The sequence below is a fragment of the Ptiloglossa arizonensis genome, chromosome 12, assembly GCF_051014685.1.
Source record: "Ptiloglossa arizonensis isolate GNS036 chromosome 12, iyPtiAriz1_principal, whole genome shotgun sequence".
Taxonomy (NCBI): domain Eukaryota; kingdom Metazoa; phylum Arthropoda; class Insecta; order Hymenoptera; family Colletidae; genus Ptiloglossa; species Ptiloglossa arizonensis.
The window spans coordinates 5,612,317-5,628,674 of NC_135059.1; the positions used below are offsets into that span (position 1 = coordinate 5,612,317).

Consider the following 16,358-nt stretch of genomic DNA (forward strand, 5'->3'; position numbering starts at 1 on the left):
TTAATAGTACCGATTTAACTTTTCAAAAACATTGCATATAATTTTAATATTATTTTTACTACATATACATAGGTATGCAAGTATGGCCACAATTAAGTCAAATATGAAAAGCTTACATTCCGGGAAATTATTTCAATATTTTATCAAATGGCTTACAATAATTTTGTATAAACATTCATTTCTTTTTTTTTTTAGTCTAAATGACCATACTTTTGGAATCCCCTTGTATACCTCTGTACTCGTTTTAACATTAAAATTGTTATTTAATTTAATTAATTAAGTGTTTAACGATTCATTACAAAATCTGAGATAACTCTTATAGCTAAACATGAGGTAAATAAGTTTATTTCGTTTATTTTTATTATCATTATTCCTTTTTTCTTTTTATAAGATGTGTTCCCTACTGACAAGATTGTAATGGTTACGTTAGTTTTATATCACATAAAATATATAATAAATTTGTATACCAAAAATATTATATAGCTTCAACAACATAGTTTAATTTATTTCGAATGTACAAAGACCACACTATCATACACCTACTTTTTTTACTTCGCATCAGTCCAAGGAATAAAAAGTCAGTTCTGGAGACAATTCAGTTGTAAAATGCTATATTAAAGTTGAAATTCGATGAAACTGCGTCTATCCCGACCAGTATACAAATTCCAATATCAATTTAACTTGAGTATAACAAATACGTTATAAAATTAAAAATGTTTATCAAATTCCGTTGTTCGTCTTTCTAATAACGAAAAACGAGCATTATAGACATTGCTTTCGTTTGATCTGTAGTTTTAACTATAACATGTTTTCTATAGAAGTTATAAATATCTCATATCTTTAGAAATATATTTATAAATTATTCGATGTAAAACAAATTACACTTATTAATATACGTATTGTTTTGCTGACATGTACATCATGAATTGTAAATATTATCTATCTTACTGATAAACGCAAACTTTTGCTATTTTATTTTTGTGCTTTACTTGATGTTGCCTGTTATACTCCTTTGTCGCCTTTTAAATATAAAGTAAATAGAAGTATGAAAAATATTTGTACATTTATGATGTACAAGCCAGCTTTCGTCCCCGAATAAGATACAAATTACGAATCGACTCCATAACTGCTTACGAAATCATGACAAATTCAACGTTTAAAATGCATTGAGAAGGCTGTTATTTCCTTTTTCTCTCACAAAGAAATGTAGAATAACGGTTAGTGTCGAAAAGAACGCGTTGAATACAAAACAACAGTGACTTCCTTTCACAGCAGTTTAGGCTTTAGATATTATGCAAGTACGATATCTCAAATAATCATTTTTGAGACATTATACTTACGTAGTATTGTACATAAAAATTAATTAAAATCGTGTAAAGATACTATGCATGTTTCACATTTTTTATAAATTATATTCAAAGTGTTAAGTAGTATTTATGTTGAGGCAACATCGGCACACGGTTTTTGCAGAATAGAAGAAAATGGCAGACTCATTGTACAGACCCCAAGAAGTCGTCCCGTCAAAGCTCCTTTAGAAGAGCTGATTTTGCGTTTTTCAATTTATCCAATCGCCTTTGCAGATGAGAATTTGCTGTCTCTAACTCTTCTACGCGACCTTGAGTCTCTCTGACCTGAAAAAGATTTCACAATTTTTATTCAAAAGTATTATTTAAATCGCAAAATAAAAAACAAAAACGGAAAAGTGTATTCTCACTTCTCTTTGTAGTTTTCTCTTTTCAACTTTCAATTCATCTTCTGCTTTCTCAGACGCTTCTGCTGCCGATTTGTAACGTATTACTTGACTTTCTAGCCTAGCTACTGTGGCTTGTAATGTGGACATATCTTGCTCTGCTTTTTGTAACTTAAATTTATAATCGGCCAGAAGTTTATTTGCTTCTCGTTGTACATCTTCGGAGTCTGATAAACAACCTGTCAAAAGAAAATACGATGTCCAAGGAACAATAAAATATCATGTTCAAAAAAGAGTAGGTACATATATCGAATAACATTAACCTAATACTGAACCGGGCGATCTCTCGGATCTAATACGATTTCTGGTCTCTTCTAGTTCCAATCTTAAATGTCGTATTTCATCTTGCAATTCCTTTTTTTCAGAAGCAAATTTTCTCAGCCGGACATCTGTAATTATTATATTCAGAAATAATTTTGTCACTTTCTTAAAAAAAAAAAAAAAAACGGACTTCTTTGATTGTAAGTCATGAACAGGTACCTAGCGAACCCTTTCCAGCATTTTGCAATAATTCTGCTGCTTCTGTACTGACTAGTACTCTTCGTCTTGGACGTGGACCATTTTCGATATCATTATCTTCATTTTCGCTTTCTTCATCATCAATAATTACTAAACCATTTTCCTAAAGCGATTTAGTTTTTAATTTAAAAATATTTAAATAACAACTTTCAGATTGCTTATATTTTATAATTTGAATTATACATACTTGTATAAGCGTATCTCTTTCTATTAATTGTGCATGGCATATATCTAATTCATCCTTCAATCTCTGATTGATTCTTTTTAATTGTTCGGACTCCCGATTTTTCTCCCGAAGTTCCCTACGAAGTTGTGCAACTGTTTCTTCCAACTCTTCCAACTTATCTTTCAATAAATCAACTTGATAGGCATATGAAGACTTTTCATTGTCTAACTGAGCATTAGCTATCATTGCTTTTCTAAATTTCTCCTCAAACTCTTTCAACTCCAACTGTAAAGGAAATACAAACTTGGATAAGAAATATTGTGTTTCTTAATTATAAAACATAGTATTAAAAAAGGTACCCTGAGATCTCTGCTTAAGCCAGCATCTTCTAACGAATCTTCTGAAGATCTGCGACTGGATTGAAAATTGTTAGAATTTGTAAGGAGACGCGATGTCCTTACAGAATCTGGAGTTACTCTCATTGTTCTATTGACATCGGCTAAAACATTAAAAAGAAAAATATTTTATTCTTCCCTGAAAAGTTTTCTTATATTTTTCACCAAATGCACCATTTGTTTAACAATTACAGATAAAAAATTTTATTACAATATTTCTTATATATTAAACAAATACCTGTACACATATCGTAAACTCTATCTGCATTCTCCTCTGCCTCTTTCTGTTGTCTTTCTAATTCGCGCATTCGTATCTCTCTTGCTTCTGCTCTTGCCTGTCTTCTAGCAGCTAATCTAGCTTCTGCCTGAAAGTATGTATGGAAAATCCATCCTGTTACCAAAAACATATTTTCACATTCAATTTATTATTAACATATCGATGTATGATATAGAAACACTCATAAATTTAGTAATATATGAAATTTGTTAAATTTCATGTGAAAGTAACATGTGTATGCGTAAGTACAAAGCCCAATGACTTACTTTGGATCAATAAATACTTACATTTATTTTATTTGCAATTAATAGGTAAAATATTAATTACATTAATAATTGTAATATGTAATATATAATGTATGTGTGTGTGTGTGTGTTTAATATACATCTCACATATATATTAAAACTGCAAATACTTTGCTCATTCTTTATGTACTGTTACTTTAAGATAAATTTATCACAAATGATGTAATTTCCCACCCAACACAACCATGCATACACATAAGCACCAAGGTCAAGCACACGTACAGCAACACTTATCAATTTATTTTTACAGATGAAGATAGTACAATTTGTTCAACAATATCTATCTACAAGATCTTTTACAATCAATTGAATCCTATGATATTAACAAAAATTTTGAATCTTAAGAGTTTTTTTTTTACTCTACTTTTTTTTAAGATTTACTCTACCATGTTGCTTATTTATACAAAAAATCAGGCCATACCTCCTTGACTATCTGATCGAGAGCTTGATTCTCTGCTGAATGTCGTGTGGCAGTCCGCCTACGTCCAGCTATAGCAGATTCCATTTTGTATTCTGTGCTTTATTACACGTTTTTCACTTTGATACCAGCAACTCGCACTAGACAGATCTGCGTCCCTTACCGCACAAGAAGACAAACCACCACACTAAAGGACAAAGGGACATATGCTAGAGCCAGAAGTTTGCGAGCATGCTTTTAAGCATGATTACCATTAATATGCATAATGAATGATTTGCTGATACCACCGGATGTATTGTACAAATGAAAAAATGATGTTTATAAAGCATTAACGTTAAAACATTGCAGGAAAATTTATTTGAAACTATATTAACTTTTTGACTGTTATAGGTAGAGCTTTCAACTTACAAGACCTGGAGTCACTGATTTAGTTTAAATTTTATAGGATGATAGATTTTGCTCTCCTGTTGTTGAAGTAATATGATTATTTGAGCCACTACTCAATAATTTTTTAGATATTTGCAATTGAAGATTTATCATTGTTTAAATTTAATTCTGTTCAGAATGCTTATCATGTAATGATTTAGCATAGTGACAATGGATCAGTGTTTATACATGTTAGGACCCAGGTCAATTCTGAGAAGGATGAAAATAGTTTTCTCTCTCTTTAATTCTTTTTTATTTGATATGAATTTTGTACACATAAACTTGCTAGAAAACTTACAAAAATTTTGTTTGTCAAAAAAAGGTAAAAAAATGTAAAAAATAAATTATGATTAAATGCAAAAAGCTACAGAAACAATCATTTATATAAATATTTATTATAAAATAATAAAAACATCACACAAGAAGAACAGAAGAAAAGCCCCTTAACTTACGTTAATATAAACATTTATAATGTAAGCACAAACATAAAATGGGAAGTACGGCAAAGCCCTTGAGCAATGAACAGAACCATGAACCATGAAGAAGAAAGACTAGGTTGTAATAACCTAGGTTGTATAAATATTTGTACAAATAATCATTTCTGTAGTTTTTTGTGTTTAATTATAATTTTTTTTTTTGTTTTTTTATGGCAAACAAAATTTTTGTAAGTTTTCTAGTAAATAAAGATATTTTATTTTTAATTTATTTAACTTCATTATATATCTTTATATGTACAAAATTGATATAAAATAAGAAAGAAAACAATGATCCGTTACCACTATGCTAAACCATTACATGGTAATCATTCTGAACAGAACTAAGTTTAAGCAATGATGAATCTTCAATTGCAAATATCTCAAAATTATTGAGTAGTGGCCCATATAATTATATGCCTTCAACAACAAAAGAGCAAAATCTACCATCCTGCAAAATTTGAACTAAATCAGTGACCCCAAGGCCTTGCACTCTCCTTGTTAGTCATATTGTAGGACACCAATAATGTATTATGCAACGGAGATATTTTACATATAGGCTATTATAGTTATCATTTTGCTAACCACAAAACATGTACATTGCACTTGAATATTTCTAAATACTAATGTTAAAGTATACCCGTATACAGAGTGTAACCATTCAAAAGGATACTATTTTTCAAATAAGAAGCATAACTTTTTAAGAAAGTAGTTCCAAGCATATGTTTAATGAAACTGTTTTATCAAACATTCAATTTCCTATTTAATTCCAAGTTAATATTCTTTTATTCGGTTACAACATGTATACATTTAAATGTTTTGTCTCTATTGTTGGAAATTAATAAAAATTGACAATATCTTGCATTATTTGAAATACATTACGATACATTAGAAGTAACATTCGAACAAGTCCCGTACTTTCCTACAAGTTATAGGTTGACAATACCCGGCAACACGCAAGAGTGCTCTCGTTAGAGAATAGCAAAATGAATTTAGCACAGGTAAAAACGGTCCTTCGAGTTCTAACGTTACAACGTTTTCACGCTAAGAATAACACCTTTACAGTACAGGTCTAATTACGTATTTGCTTGCACTTTGTGTATCACGATAAACGGCGTCCACGATTCTCAAAATTTCACGTTCGTCGCGCGATGTACAATACGAATATACACGGGAACACGAATTCAGAAATAAAAGGTGGCAAAGTTGCATATTCGACGACGTATATATATACGTGCATATATGTATACATATTTAATAGATCGCACACCCACACATCACAGCCGAATACATGCAAATAAGACCTTACTGTATCGTCAATCTTTTTTCCACAGTTTCCTCGACCGTATTCCTAGCGAAATGAAACTTACGGATGTAGGAAAACGCTGTCAGCCAGCGGATAGGTGCATCTTTTTCCCAAAGAAACCGCGTGCGAAAATAAACCAGGGGACACTATAAATACAATCGATGGAAATCGGACGAGTTCGCCAGCCACCACGATGACCATCCGCGGGCAAAGAATTGACGATGCGGTATCCGTTTAGAGTCGATTACGGTCCATGAAATATATCGAATGCATCTAATGTATCCAAATGCGAAAATATTACGCGCGATCCGGAGAATACGATTTTCTATAGGCAAAAGCTCGCGAAAACAGTGCGCTGAGTCGCACTTGAGTATAGCGGAAGACACATTTTTCGATCGAACGAATATACCATGGGACGGTGATGCATGCGAATGCAAAAGCACGCACACAGTTTACGCCGCGCCTCAAATCACTGAAATTGGTGGAGTCATCTGTGTACCTACGCACGCAACACACTGTATTTCTCCTGGCACACTTATCGGCAATACTGTCTCTTGCGAATCGTAATCGTTCACCTTATGAATATATCTATACACACCACACGCAACACGCGCGCACACGACACGCACGCACCTCATACATACACATTCTGTTTCACTTTCCAATTCTCAAATTATTTAAGTTAATTTTTAACAATTTTTGACCCCTGTTTTGGTTCAATTCGTTTCCTAATCGTTACTGCTCTCTAATGTCACCTGAAATGTACCCTTTTTGAGCAAAGAATCTCGATAACTTTGACCTTGTTTTTTTTTGTGTGTGTATGATGCATGCATGTATGTATTACGTATGTATGACACGCATGTAATGATAAAACACATCTTTACGCAATCGATTTACATTTTACTAAGAATTTTAAAGTGGCTTACCTGTGCCCACACTAAATTCTAATTATCTATTATAAAATGTCTTGCGAAAAGGAACATCGATTTTCAACATAGTTCAGTCGATAATAGCAGTTGAGAAATATTGTTCTAACTTCTTGAGTGGTTGTCGCAAATTTAAAATGGATCTTTAGTTCGATGCAATAGATACATGTAGAGATATCACGTTTAAATCCTACTTTTGCTATAGTTAACGCGTCTAATACACACGGCCTACGTTTTTCGAACGTAACCTCTTCAAAACTTGCGATGTGGCATCTCTTGATTTAACATATTTTAGCCCGCTTTTTGAAAGATAAACTTATTTGGATGAAAACAATGATCGATGCGTAAATTTTCGGCGATAAACGCGTCGGAACCAATTAATGTAAACTTGTCGACAGATATGATTGTACATACATAGCGGATCAAAAAAAAAGGAAAATGAGAGTGTCATTAGTAATTTTTGGAGTTTTATCCTTTTTCGACGTATACAGATTCACAAATGCTTGGGACAATGACGAATTGGAAGTGTTCGACGTTGTCGAGGAAGTTAATCAAAATTTTTATGAAGTTCTTGGTGTCCCACAGGTTTGTACCTTGTTATGGTCTTTTTTTATTTATATCATCACTATTCTAAATTAAAGTATGTTAATAATACTGTGTTTGTCGAAATATTTTTTAGGTTGCAAATGCATCAGAGATTAAAAAGGCTTTTAGACGATTGTCCCTCCAATTGCACCCAGATAAAAATTCTGCAGAAGATGCAGAACAGCAATTCAGAAAAGTAAGTGAACAATTTTACTCATTTTTATATAAAAATTAATGATAATTTATTATGGAACAATAAATTTATAATATTATATGTTTGTTTTTAGCTAGTTGCTGTATATGATGTATTGAAAGATTCTGGAAAAAGGCAAAGATATGATAATGTTCTCATTAATGGATTGCCAAATTGGCGATCAGCTGTATATTATTACCGTCATGTACGAAAAATGGGTCTTATAGAATTAAGTATAATTTTGTTCTTAGTTATTACTATTGGACAATATCTGGTAGCATGGGCTGCATATTTTGAGAAGAGATATACATATGTATGTAAAATAATGATTAAACATTAAACCAATATCTGTAGAATTTGATGGTGACTTTGTAATATATATTACAAGAAAGTATATTAATAACACTTATTTCAGGAACAAGTGTTGGGTACTAAACTTCAGAAAATGCAGAAAAAAAATAAAAAGGGGAAAATGGATGTGCCAGATTTAGCAGATATTTTGGAAAAGATTCCCACTCCAAGCATTTGGAATACACTTCCATTTCAATTTCCACGGTGGATAATAGCTTTTACATTATCTATTCCTAATCTTGTGCGTGTCATGCATGATGTTTTAGAAGAAAGAAAACGTAGGAAAAAACAAGAAGAAGAAGAAGCATTGTAAGTGAACAAACATTTGATTTCTGATTCAAATATTGTACTTTCATCATTAAACATCTTTTTTTTTATTGGATGTGTTTAGAATTTCTCTATTTATCATTTTAGAGCACAAGAAATTGAACAACCAGAACCAGAACCTGTATCACGTACTAGAAGACGCAGACCTGGTTTTACTCCACAAGAAAGAAGCATTAACAATATCAAAGAAATCACAAAAAGAGATTGTGATCAGGCAAATCATGTTTATCAGAAGCCCAGTGTGTCTGGTGGGGGTTTGTGGACTGATGATGATATACTAGAGTTAATAAAACTTGTAAAAAAATATCCAAGTGGTATATCAGAACGCTGGGATAAAATTGCAGATGCTATGAATCGTACAGTCGCAGACGTTACATATATGGCAAAGAAGGTTACCATTTTAATTAAATAATGTATAAGTAGCTGAAGCCGTTTTTATGCCAAATAAACTTTTATTAGGTAAAAGATGAAAGGTTAAAACCAGGCATGTCCACAGAGGAGACTGTGGTAGAGGAACGTCCAAAAAAAGTAAAGACACGTGTTGAAAATGTAGATAATATTACTGAATGGAGTCAGGAACAACAAAAAGTGTTTGAAGCAGCACTTATCAAATATCCCAAGGGCACATCTGTAGATAGATGGGAAAAAATTGCAAATTGCGTTGAAGGAAAAACAAAGGTATAATATTGATACTTTATAATTTACTTTCTTTTTGAATTAAATTGACTATGGTTTATGCTGCATTTTAAAGGATGAATGCCAAACGAGGTATAGGCAATTGGTGGAATTAGTAAAGAAGAAGCAACAAACTCAGTAGCCTGCCATGTACAAGATGTTCCTTCAACAAAAAGTGTAGTCCATACAATCAAGTCCAAAATTAGTATTCAATTTATATTTCATGAAAGTGAATATTTCATGGCTGTTGTACAACATTTCATATGAATGAATTACAGATCTCTTAAGGAGTTTCTTATACAGAAATGAAGATTAAATATAATTGCATTACAAGTGATAAAACTTTATACACAAAAAAAGAATATTGCTCCTACATGATATTATTATTAAATGTTTCTGGAGAATGTATTTATTTAATAAATTTAATAATTAATTAAGAGGAAAAGACTGACAAAGTATAATGATTGAACACTCTCCTGTTCTTTGAGACTGACATTCTAATTGGATTAATATTATTTGTCCAATAAAGTATGTACTTTACTTTCTAAAATTATAAAATACAATACACAAATAATACCATGCCAATGCACGTACTATTTCGCTATACTATTGACGTAATATACGAATAACAAATATTTATATGACTAATTATATAGAAACAATCGATGTTAAACCTTGAAACCACATTATCTCTATTGCACTTGTTAAAATAAGTGCATAGCTGATTGCAAATAAAATTTCATTGTATGTACTTTTAGAAATTTTATGAATTGCTTAATTTAAAATAATATATTTACCATAAAACAGTGGTTCCTGTTCATGCATTATTAATGTAAACATTTAAAAGGCTATAAATTTACATTCATAACACAATGAACATGATAACTATCCAAAAATGATTTTTTATACACGTAATATAAAACACGTGATAATTTATATAAGAGATAAATGTTATTGAAAAATTTAGTGTAAGTATAGAATGCCATTATTTCTATGTTAAGTGTATTTCACATTTTTGTAAAGTATTAAAATATTTGTTATCCGAATGGAATGAGTATGTAAACACTAAGATATGAACAGTATAATTCAATTTTATAATATACATAAAGTAATAATATAAGTGAAAAAAATGATTACTTGTGATTTTAGGTTTCGTATTTTTAAACAATACGAACTCTGTACAAAAGTATTTACAGATTATACAATAAATGTCTTAATTACGTCTTCTGCGAACTCTAGATATTCGCCAAGCGTTTGGTTCCTCATATTTATTATAAAGCGGTTCAAGTCGTTGGTTTTTCTTGAATTTACTGAGCTTAGTTGGATCGCTAAACTTAAAGAATGCTGGAGCAAATTCTACCAACCATTTCGGATCAATAGTTGTTACTTCCCTCATATATTCTTTTGTAGTTTGAACTAATTCATGATAAATAACCTGTTACAAATTAAAAGAGAAATGCTTATTTTTTGTTGTATAATAGATGTAGAACGTTTTGTTCTCAGTCTTAAATTTACCCATTCAGGTTGTCTATTAAACAGGGCGCTGCTTGGATGAATATAAACAACTTGGCTATCTACCAAAGTTCTGTAGCCTTCTTGTGGATCTTTCTTTGCAGCATTTCTAAAGAAACCTGAACACACAGCTTTTTGAATCCTTACAGTATTTTTACCAGCTGATACCACATCCAATTTATGCCTGATAAATAAAAGTAATAAGTTTACATTGAATTCTAATATAGTTATACTTAAATATTTTACGAAAAAACAGCTACCTATCCATGATACCTAATAATTGTTTGCGAACGTCTTGTGCGCGTTTTAAAGTTCTAATTTGTACAAAATTTTCATAACACCACGCGTTGCTAAACTTATTGTTTCTCCAAGAATTGTAAACTGCTAATAAAGTTAAATGATCGCCTTCAGGTTGATTAAATTTTGCTTTCTTCTGATCAGCTAAAGCCTGTTTATCCTTTGGTCTAAAAGAACAGTAATAAAATTGATTATACACATTCACATGATCGAAATATTTATTCTTATCAACGTATTTCTTACCTGTAAAAAACGTTTTGAACGGATAACATACTAACGATTGTTAATATCTCGTCAGAACATTGAAGATGCACACTCATAATGAGCATTTTTGATAAATTAGGTTCCAAAGGAAATTCCGCCATTCTTCTACCTAATCTTGTTAAAAGGCCTTCGTTATCCAACGCGCTTAAGCTATGCAATGATTCCAAAGCCATGATTAGTGATTCTACAGGTGGGGCGTCCATAAAATCGAAGTGCAACAAATCATTAATGCCCATTGTTTTGAGTTGTAATACTGTAGTTGCTAAGTTAGTGCGTTGAATTTCTGGGACTGGTGTGGGTAACATTTCATCTCTGAAAAAAAAAACAACGTATAAATGAAACGTTTCTCAAGGTAAGGTTGTTTTACTTGCCAGTAAGTAGTTACCTGTAAGCTCTTTCAGTATAAAGTCTGTAACATTTTCCTGGACCAGTTCTTCCAGCTCTTCCTGCTCTTTGTTTGGCAGCTGCTTGACTTATTGGCGTTACTATAAGACTGTCCATTCCTGTTTTAGAATTGTATACCTTTTGTTTCACAAAGCCTGGATCAACCACATAATAAATACCATCGATAGTTAAGCTCGTTTCTGCTATGTTTGTTGCTATCACTACTTTTCTCGAGCCTGGCGGAGCTGGTTCGAATATTCTAGTTTGCATTTCCGAAGGAAGTGCTGAATAGACTGGCAAAATTATTAGTTCCGGCACATCAGGACCCAAAGATTTCATACGTTCGTATAAAATTTCACAAGCTGTATCGATTTCCTCTTGACCTGTTAAGAAAAGGAGTATGTCACCTGGTGGTTCCCGCAAATGTATTTGCATTACTGTTATAAGTGCTGCATCTAGATAATCTGTTTCTGGTTCTTTTGTGTACATCACCTAAACAGAATAATTTCAATTATCAATAAGGTCTTAAAATCATTTTAAATGGTGTTCAGATTAATTTACTTACCTCTACTTCAAATGTTCTACCAGGAATAGTAAAAATAGGTGCTTCAAAGAAGTATTGTGAAAATTTCACGGCATCTAGGGTAGCACTTGTCACAATTAGCTTTAGGTCTGGTCGTCTTCCTACTGCTTGTTTTAGTAATCCAAACAGAACATCAGTATGAATTGTACGTTCGTGTGCCTCGTCCAACATTATTACAGAATATGTTTTCAAATCGAGATCCATGAGACATTCTCGAAGTAACATACCGTCGGTCATGTACCTATAAAGTTAAAGTATATTAATATTTAAAATTTGTTCAATAATGTAAATGCAAACACTAGCAAAGAATTTACTTTATATTAGTTTCTGGACCAGTACAATCTTCGAATCGAATGGTATAACCCACTTCTTGTCCTAAACGACAACCAAATTCCTCTGCTACCCTTTTGGCAACAGACATGGCAGCAACTCTTCTGGGCTGAGTACAGCCTATTTTTCCACGTGCTGTAAATCCTGCTTCAGCTAAATACTGTGTAATTTGTGTGGTCTTTCCTGATCCTGTTTCGCCAATTACAATTAAAATTTGATTATCTGTCACAGCTTTCACTAAATCATCTCTGAGCTTATATATCGGTAAGCTTTGACGCTGCTCGAGTAAAGTTAAATTTGTTTTCTTTCCAAAAGATGACTTCTTTCCACCTATTACATGCTTTTTCCACTCAGGCAAATCTTGAGTTTGAAGACCAATTCCGCGCATATTCGCTGCCAGAGTCCTACTTTCAGCTGTAAACATCTAAAGTTAGTATTCCATTGCTTTAAATTAATAGATTTTACAAGTGCAGTCTCAAGTATATTTAGAAAAAGACTTACCTTCTGGTAAAGGATCTATCCAATTTTTATTGAGACCTGTAGGAACAGAATCCATTTCTTGTTCTCTTTGTAACATTTTCTGTTCCCTCCTTTCTTTTGCTAGTGCACTTTGCATCATAGCAGCCTGTGCTAAAGAACCATCGGGATTTTTTACTATACGAACAGGACTTAAATCTCCAAGAGCTCTTCCATGACCATGCAAAAACGGAGGTTCTTCTTCAACTAATTCAATTTCAACATCTTCTTCTTCATCATCTTCACGTGGAAGAATTCCAGTTTCCATATCAAATTCTGGTAATTCACTTCTACAGTGGGGAAAACGAAATCAAATAATGAAAACAGTTGTTATAGATGAATTGTTTTTTCAAGTGTTCTTGCAATGTTTTGTTTTGAAACTATACCTGTCGATACACGATGCAGCAAGCATCTGTTTTATTTCCCATTTTTCAGGGGATGATAATCTTTGTACACGTTTTCTAGAGCATGTTTCATCTTCGTCCCAATTGCCTTGAAGTTCTAGCAGTGAAGTCGGTCTGTCTGGATTGCGTAAATGCTTCTCATCTTCTTCAGTTTTAGTAACAGTCACAACTGGGTTTAAATCTCTACCCGTCTCCTGATCAACGTCTTTCATACTTAAGGAAACCTGAAAATAGTTTATATAAAAAGAAGTCATGGATAAGTTTAGTATCATAAATCTTTATACCTTTTGTCCACCAATATTAAGAACTTTTACAAGGACTTTCTGACCCCTAGATACCACATCACTTGCGCTAGCAACTCGTCCCTCTCTTCTTAATTGTGAAATATGTACAAGTCCTTCCCATCTACGTTTTAAACCCTCCAATTGTACGAAGCAACCAAATGGTACAATGTTGGCAACCTTGCCTGAATAAATTTTACCAACTTCTGGATCCATAGAAAGTTCTTCTATAGACCTCGACCTGGACCGATCCAATGCATGTCTATTAGGATATTTGTCTCTATGATCGCGAGATTTTGTTGTTCTATCCCGCGATCTTGATCGTTTATGATCTCTTGATCTATGACGCCTTTTATCCCTAGATCTTGAACAATCTCGTGATCTTGACCGAGATCTGGATCTATGTCTTCTATCTTTACGATTAGATGATCGTGACCTATGCCTCCTCCTCTCTCTTGATCTACTCCTTCTAGAATGCTTGCTCTTTTTTTCATTACTATCAGATGTTTGGCTATCCTTCTTGCTTTCGTTACCTGCCTTTTTATTCGATGGCGCTAATTCTTCTAAACATGCCATAGCACTACTAACTACATCATCATCTTTAATATCCTTATTTTCTACTACTTTTGGTTCTTCATTTGGTAAAGCCAAAGCAGGAAACTTCTGCGCAAGTTCATCTTGTTTAATTGTGGATTTTAATAGTTTCTCTTGTGTTGCTTTAGATGGTTTCATGTGTTGTATTATTCTCAATAGGTTGGCCATAAACGATTCCTAAAGATACAAGTAAACATTACAGTATCTATAAACAAAACAAAAAGCGTATAAAGTTTTAAAAATTACTTACAGAAAACTCTGCACCATTTTCAACTAAAACTTTTTTGAATTTATCTAAGGTATTATTTTTTTCTGCTAAATGAATTATAAACTCAGCTGTAACAAAAACAAGCAACTTAAGCAATAAATGAATTAATAAATGGTATTTACGCAATATACTTTATTAAAATGAAAGATAGGTTATAGGCATTATACAATCTACTTATTCCTTCTATAAAGTAGAATAAAATTATTTCTTACCCAAGTCTTTATCATTCAATCCTAAGTGATTTTCCAATTCTGTGCATATTTTTGACACCAACGATAAGTGTTCGAGTTTTGCAACCTCGTCCATTTTTACGCTTTTATTCTAAGAATGGAAAGTTTACGAGTATAAAATTGGTAAATGTGTGCAATTGAATTTGCATCAAACGTTGATAAACAACATTTTCTAAAATATGCAGTAGAATAACATTTATAAACAAAAAAAAATAAAACGTGTTTATCGTTAATAATCGTATGGATTCTAATTTTCGTTACAGTATATTAAATGTTATACATACAAGTGATTCATGCTTTCATTTTCTTGCACAAGAAATGGTATTAGAAATATTAGTAAAAATCATTTTGTACAGGCACAAGAAAAAAATAACATACTTTTTTCACATTGAATCATTTGCTTGTGGTGTGTAAAATCTGAACAAGAAAATTGTGGAGACGCAAAGAATTACATTATAATATTGTGCAGGAAATAACTTTAACATATGTTGATATTATAACTATAAAACCGACTTCATAAAATACCAATGGTTTGTGAACGACCTCTTCATTTTAGAACGTTGATTCTAGGAACTATATTCGACTGAATTACCAATGATGAAGTCGATGAAGTAGCGAACACAAAATATTCATCCTTTCCACAAACTACAAATACCGATAGGAATTATCTAAATAAAAAAATTATTAAATTTCTCGTGTACAGACTCTATACCTCGTATGAATTAAGTTTTTTCACATGTAGTCGTACAAATTGTAGTTTTATCACAAGCGGTCAAACGTTGTACGAACTTCGATCTCATTCATTGTGATTTTCTCGAATTCGTTCTCATTCTTTCTTACATATTGTGTTTTTTCTTCAACTGCTGTTTATTTTTTCTTGTTTGCTCTTACTTGCTGTCCTTTTTTTTCGACTGTTGGTTACCGTTGTTGATAAAGTAGATATAATACAAAGGTGACCGATCGAGCGCACCACTGCATATGTGAGATTGTCTCAAATCCCGAAGGGCGGTCGTACGAGACATTACTGTACTGACATCGTAAGTTTAATAAATGTTAATATATATTATATAAAAGAGCGTACTTCTTCCATATTATGTCGAAATGTATTTTATATATATACTATGCCTTATAAACATATTCTATTCATAGAAATTAAATGTTGAATTCGTTTACTCACAGCGCGGAATATCTGGAGGTAGGGTTAAGAAAACGAAATGAACACTGCATTGTCTGATAAAGTATTATTTAAATACGAGCTCTCATTTAGGTAGGAATAATTAGTATTTGTATAGATAGATTTCGTTAGAATTATGTATTCCTGTTTAATTCTCACGTGATAAAATCTGAGCAATTAAGTATGTGTATTATTTAATTACATTTATTAGTAGCAACATAGTTATTAGCAATCACATCACCAGTAGCAGCATAATTCAACCACGTATCAATTACGTGAACAATAACATTAGCAAATTGGTTGCATTCTTTTGCGTATAGTTTTTCATAAGTGTAGTTCGATTGTACGGTATCTTTTCTACCATGTGTGGTTATAGTACTCGACGAACAAGAAAAGGGAGGGTATAGGAACGAGAAGAATCGCAAGATT

General features: G+C 32.2%; 3 protein-coding genes across 14 annotated transcripts; 1 reads left to right on the top strand and 2 right to left on the bottom strand.

Annotated features, from left to right (window-relative positions):
* Positions 1-11: 11 nt before the first annotated feature.
* Positions 12-7,108, bottom strand: LOC143153454 (leucine-rich repeat flightless-interacting protein 2). Of its 9 annotated transcripts, none has more exons than XM_076324704.1 (9): positions 6,100-6,511; positions 3,834-4,017; positions 3,069-3,195; positions 2,795-2,934; positions 2,457-2,720; positions 2,231-2,372; positions 2,014-2,139; positions 1,715-1,929; positions 17-1,631 (listed from the first exon to the last, which is right to left on the bottom strand). In XM_076324704.1, the coding sequence occupies exons 2-9, from the start codon at positions 3,915-3,917 to the stop codon at positions 1,521-1,523; spliced, it is 1,209 nt and encodes a 402-aa protein (XP_076180819.1). In that variant the 5' UTR covers positions 3,918-4,017; positions 6,100-6,511; the 3' UTR covers positions 17-1,520. The 9 variants fall into 9 exon arrangements, with proteins under 9 accessions (XP_076180816.1, XP_076180817.1, XP_076180819.1 ...); XM_076324703.1 differs by lacking the exon at positions 6,100-6,511 and adding an exon at positions 5,648-5,926; XM_076324706.1 differs by lacking the exon at positions 6,100-6,511 and adding an exon at positions 5,810-5,891.
* On the top strand, positions 6,936-9,425 carry LOC143153452 (dnaJ homolog subfamily C member 1). Its single transcript, XM_076324698.1, has 7 exons — positions 6,936-7,546; positions 7,641-7,742; positions 7,834-8,052; positions 8,155-8,399; positions 8,505-8,808; positions 8,877-9,095; positions 9,169-9,425. The coding sequence occupies exons 1-7, from the start codon at positions 7,400-7,402 to the stop codon at positions 9,232-9,234; spliced, it is 1,302 nt and encodes a 433-aa protein (XP_076180813.1). The 5' UTR covers positions 6,936-7,399; the 3' UTR covers positions 9,235-9,425.
* A 733-nt stretch (positions 9,426-10,158) lies between these two features.
* Positions 10,159-15,249, bottom strand: Pea (ATP-dependent RNA helicase pea). 4 transcript variants are annotated; one of them, XM_076324651.1, is made up of 13 exons: positions 15,134-15,249; positions 14,738-14,846; positions 14,508-14,593; positions 13,667-14,434; positions 13,365-13,606; positions 12,964-13,268; positions 12,447-12,876; positions 12,115-12,373; positions 11,551-12,041; positions 11,145-11,477; positions 10,865-11,068; positions 10,608-10,788; positions 10,159-10,527 (listed from the first exon to the last, which is right to left on the bottom strand). In XM_076324651.1, the coding sequence occupies exons 2-13, from the start codon at positions 14,829-14,831 to the stop codon at positions 10,306-10,308; spliced, it is 3,615 nt and encodes a 1,204-aa protein (XP_076180766.1). In that variant the 5' UTR covers positions 14,832-14,846; positions 15,134-15,249; the 3' UTR covers positions 10,159-10,305. The 4 variants fall into 4 exon arrangements, with proteins under 4 accessions (XP_076180766.1, XP_076180765.1, XP_076180768.1 ...); XM_076324650.1 differs by having other exon boundaries at positions 15,040-15,205; XM_076324653.1 differs by lacking the exon at positions 15,134-15,249 and having other exon boundaries at positions 14,738-14,964.
* Between the last annotated feature and the right edge of the window lie 1,109 nt (positions 15,250-16,358).

Coding starts and splice junctions, on each gene's coding strand:
- LOC143153454 (XM_076324701.1), bottom strand. CDS start 6,673: ATGAGGTGCGTGCGTGTCGTGTGCGCGCGTGTTGCGTGTGGTGTGTAT. Junction 2,373..2,456: donor AAAGAGATACGCTTATACAA/GTATGTATAATT, acceptor AAATCGCTTTAG/GAAAATGGTTTAGTAATTAT. Junction 1,930..2,013: donor ATCGCCCGGTTCAGTATTAG/GTTAATGTTATT, acceptor TTCTTTTGACAG/GTTGTTTATCAGACTCCGAA.
- LOC143153452 (XM_076324698.1), top strand. CDS start 7,400: ATGAGAGTGTCATTAGTAATTTTTGGAGTTTTATCCTTTTTCGACGTA. Junction 7,743..7,833: donor CAGAACAGCAATTCAGAAAA/GTAAGTGAACAA, acceptor GTTTGTTTTTAG/CTAGTTGCTGTATATGATGT. Junction 9,096..9,168: donor GCGTTGAAGGAAAAACAAAG/GTATAATATTGA, acceptor TGCATTTTAAAG/GATGAATGCCAAACGAGGTA.
- Pea (XM_076324651.1), bottom strand. CDS start 14,831: ATGGACGAGGTTGCAAAACTCGAACACTTATCGTTGGTGTCAAAAATA. Junction 10,789..10,864: donor TTATTAGGTATCATGGATAG/GTAGCTGTTTTT, acceptor TTTATTTATCAG/GCATAAATTGGATGTGGTAT. Junction 10,528..10,607: donor TTAATAGACAACCTGAATGG/GTAAATTTAAGA, acceptor AATTTGTAACAG/GTTATTTATCATGAATTAGT.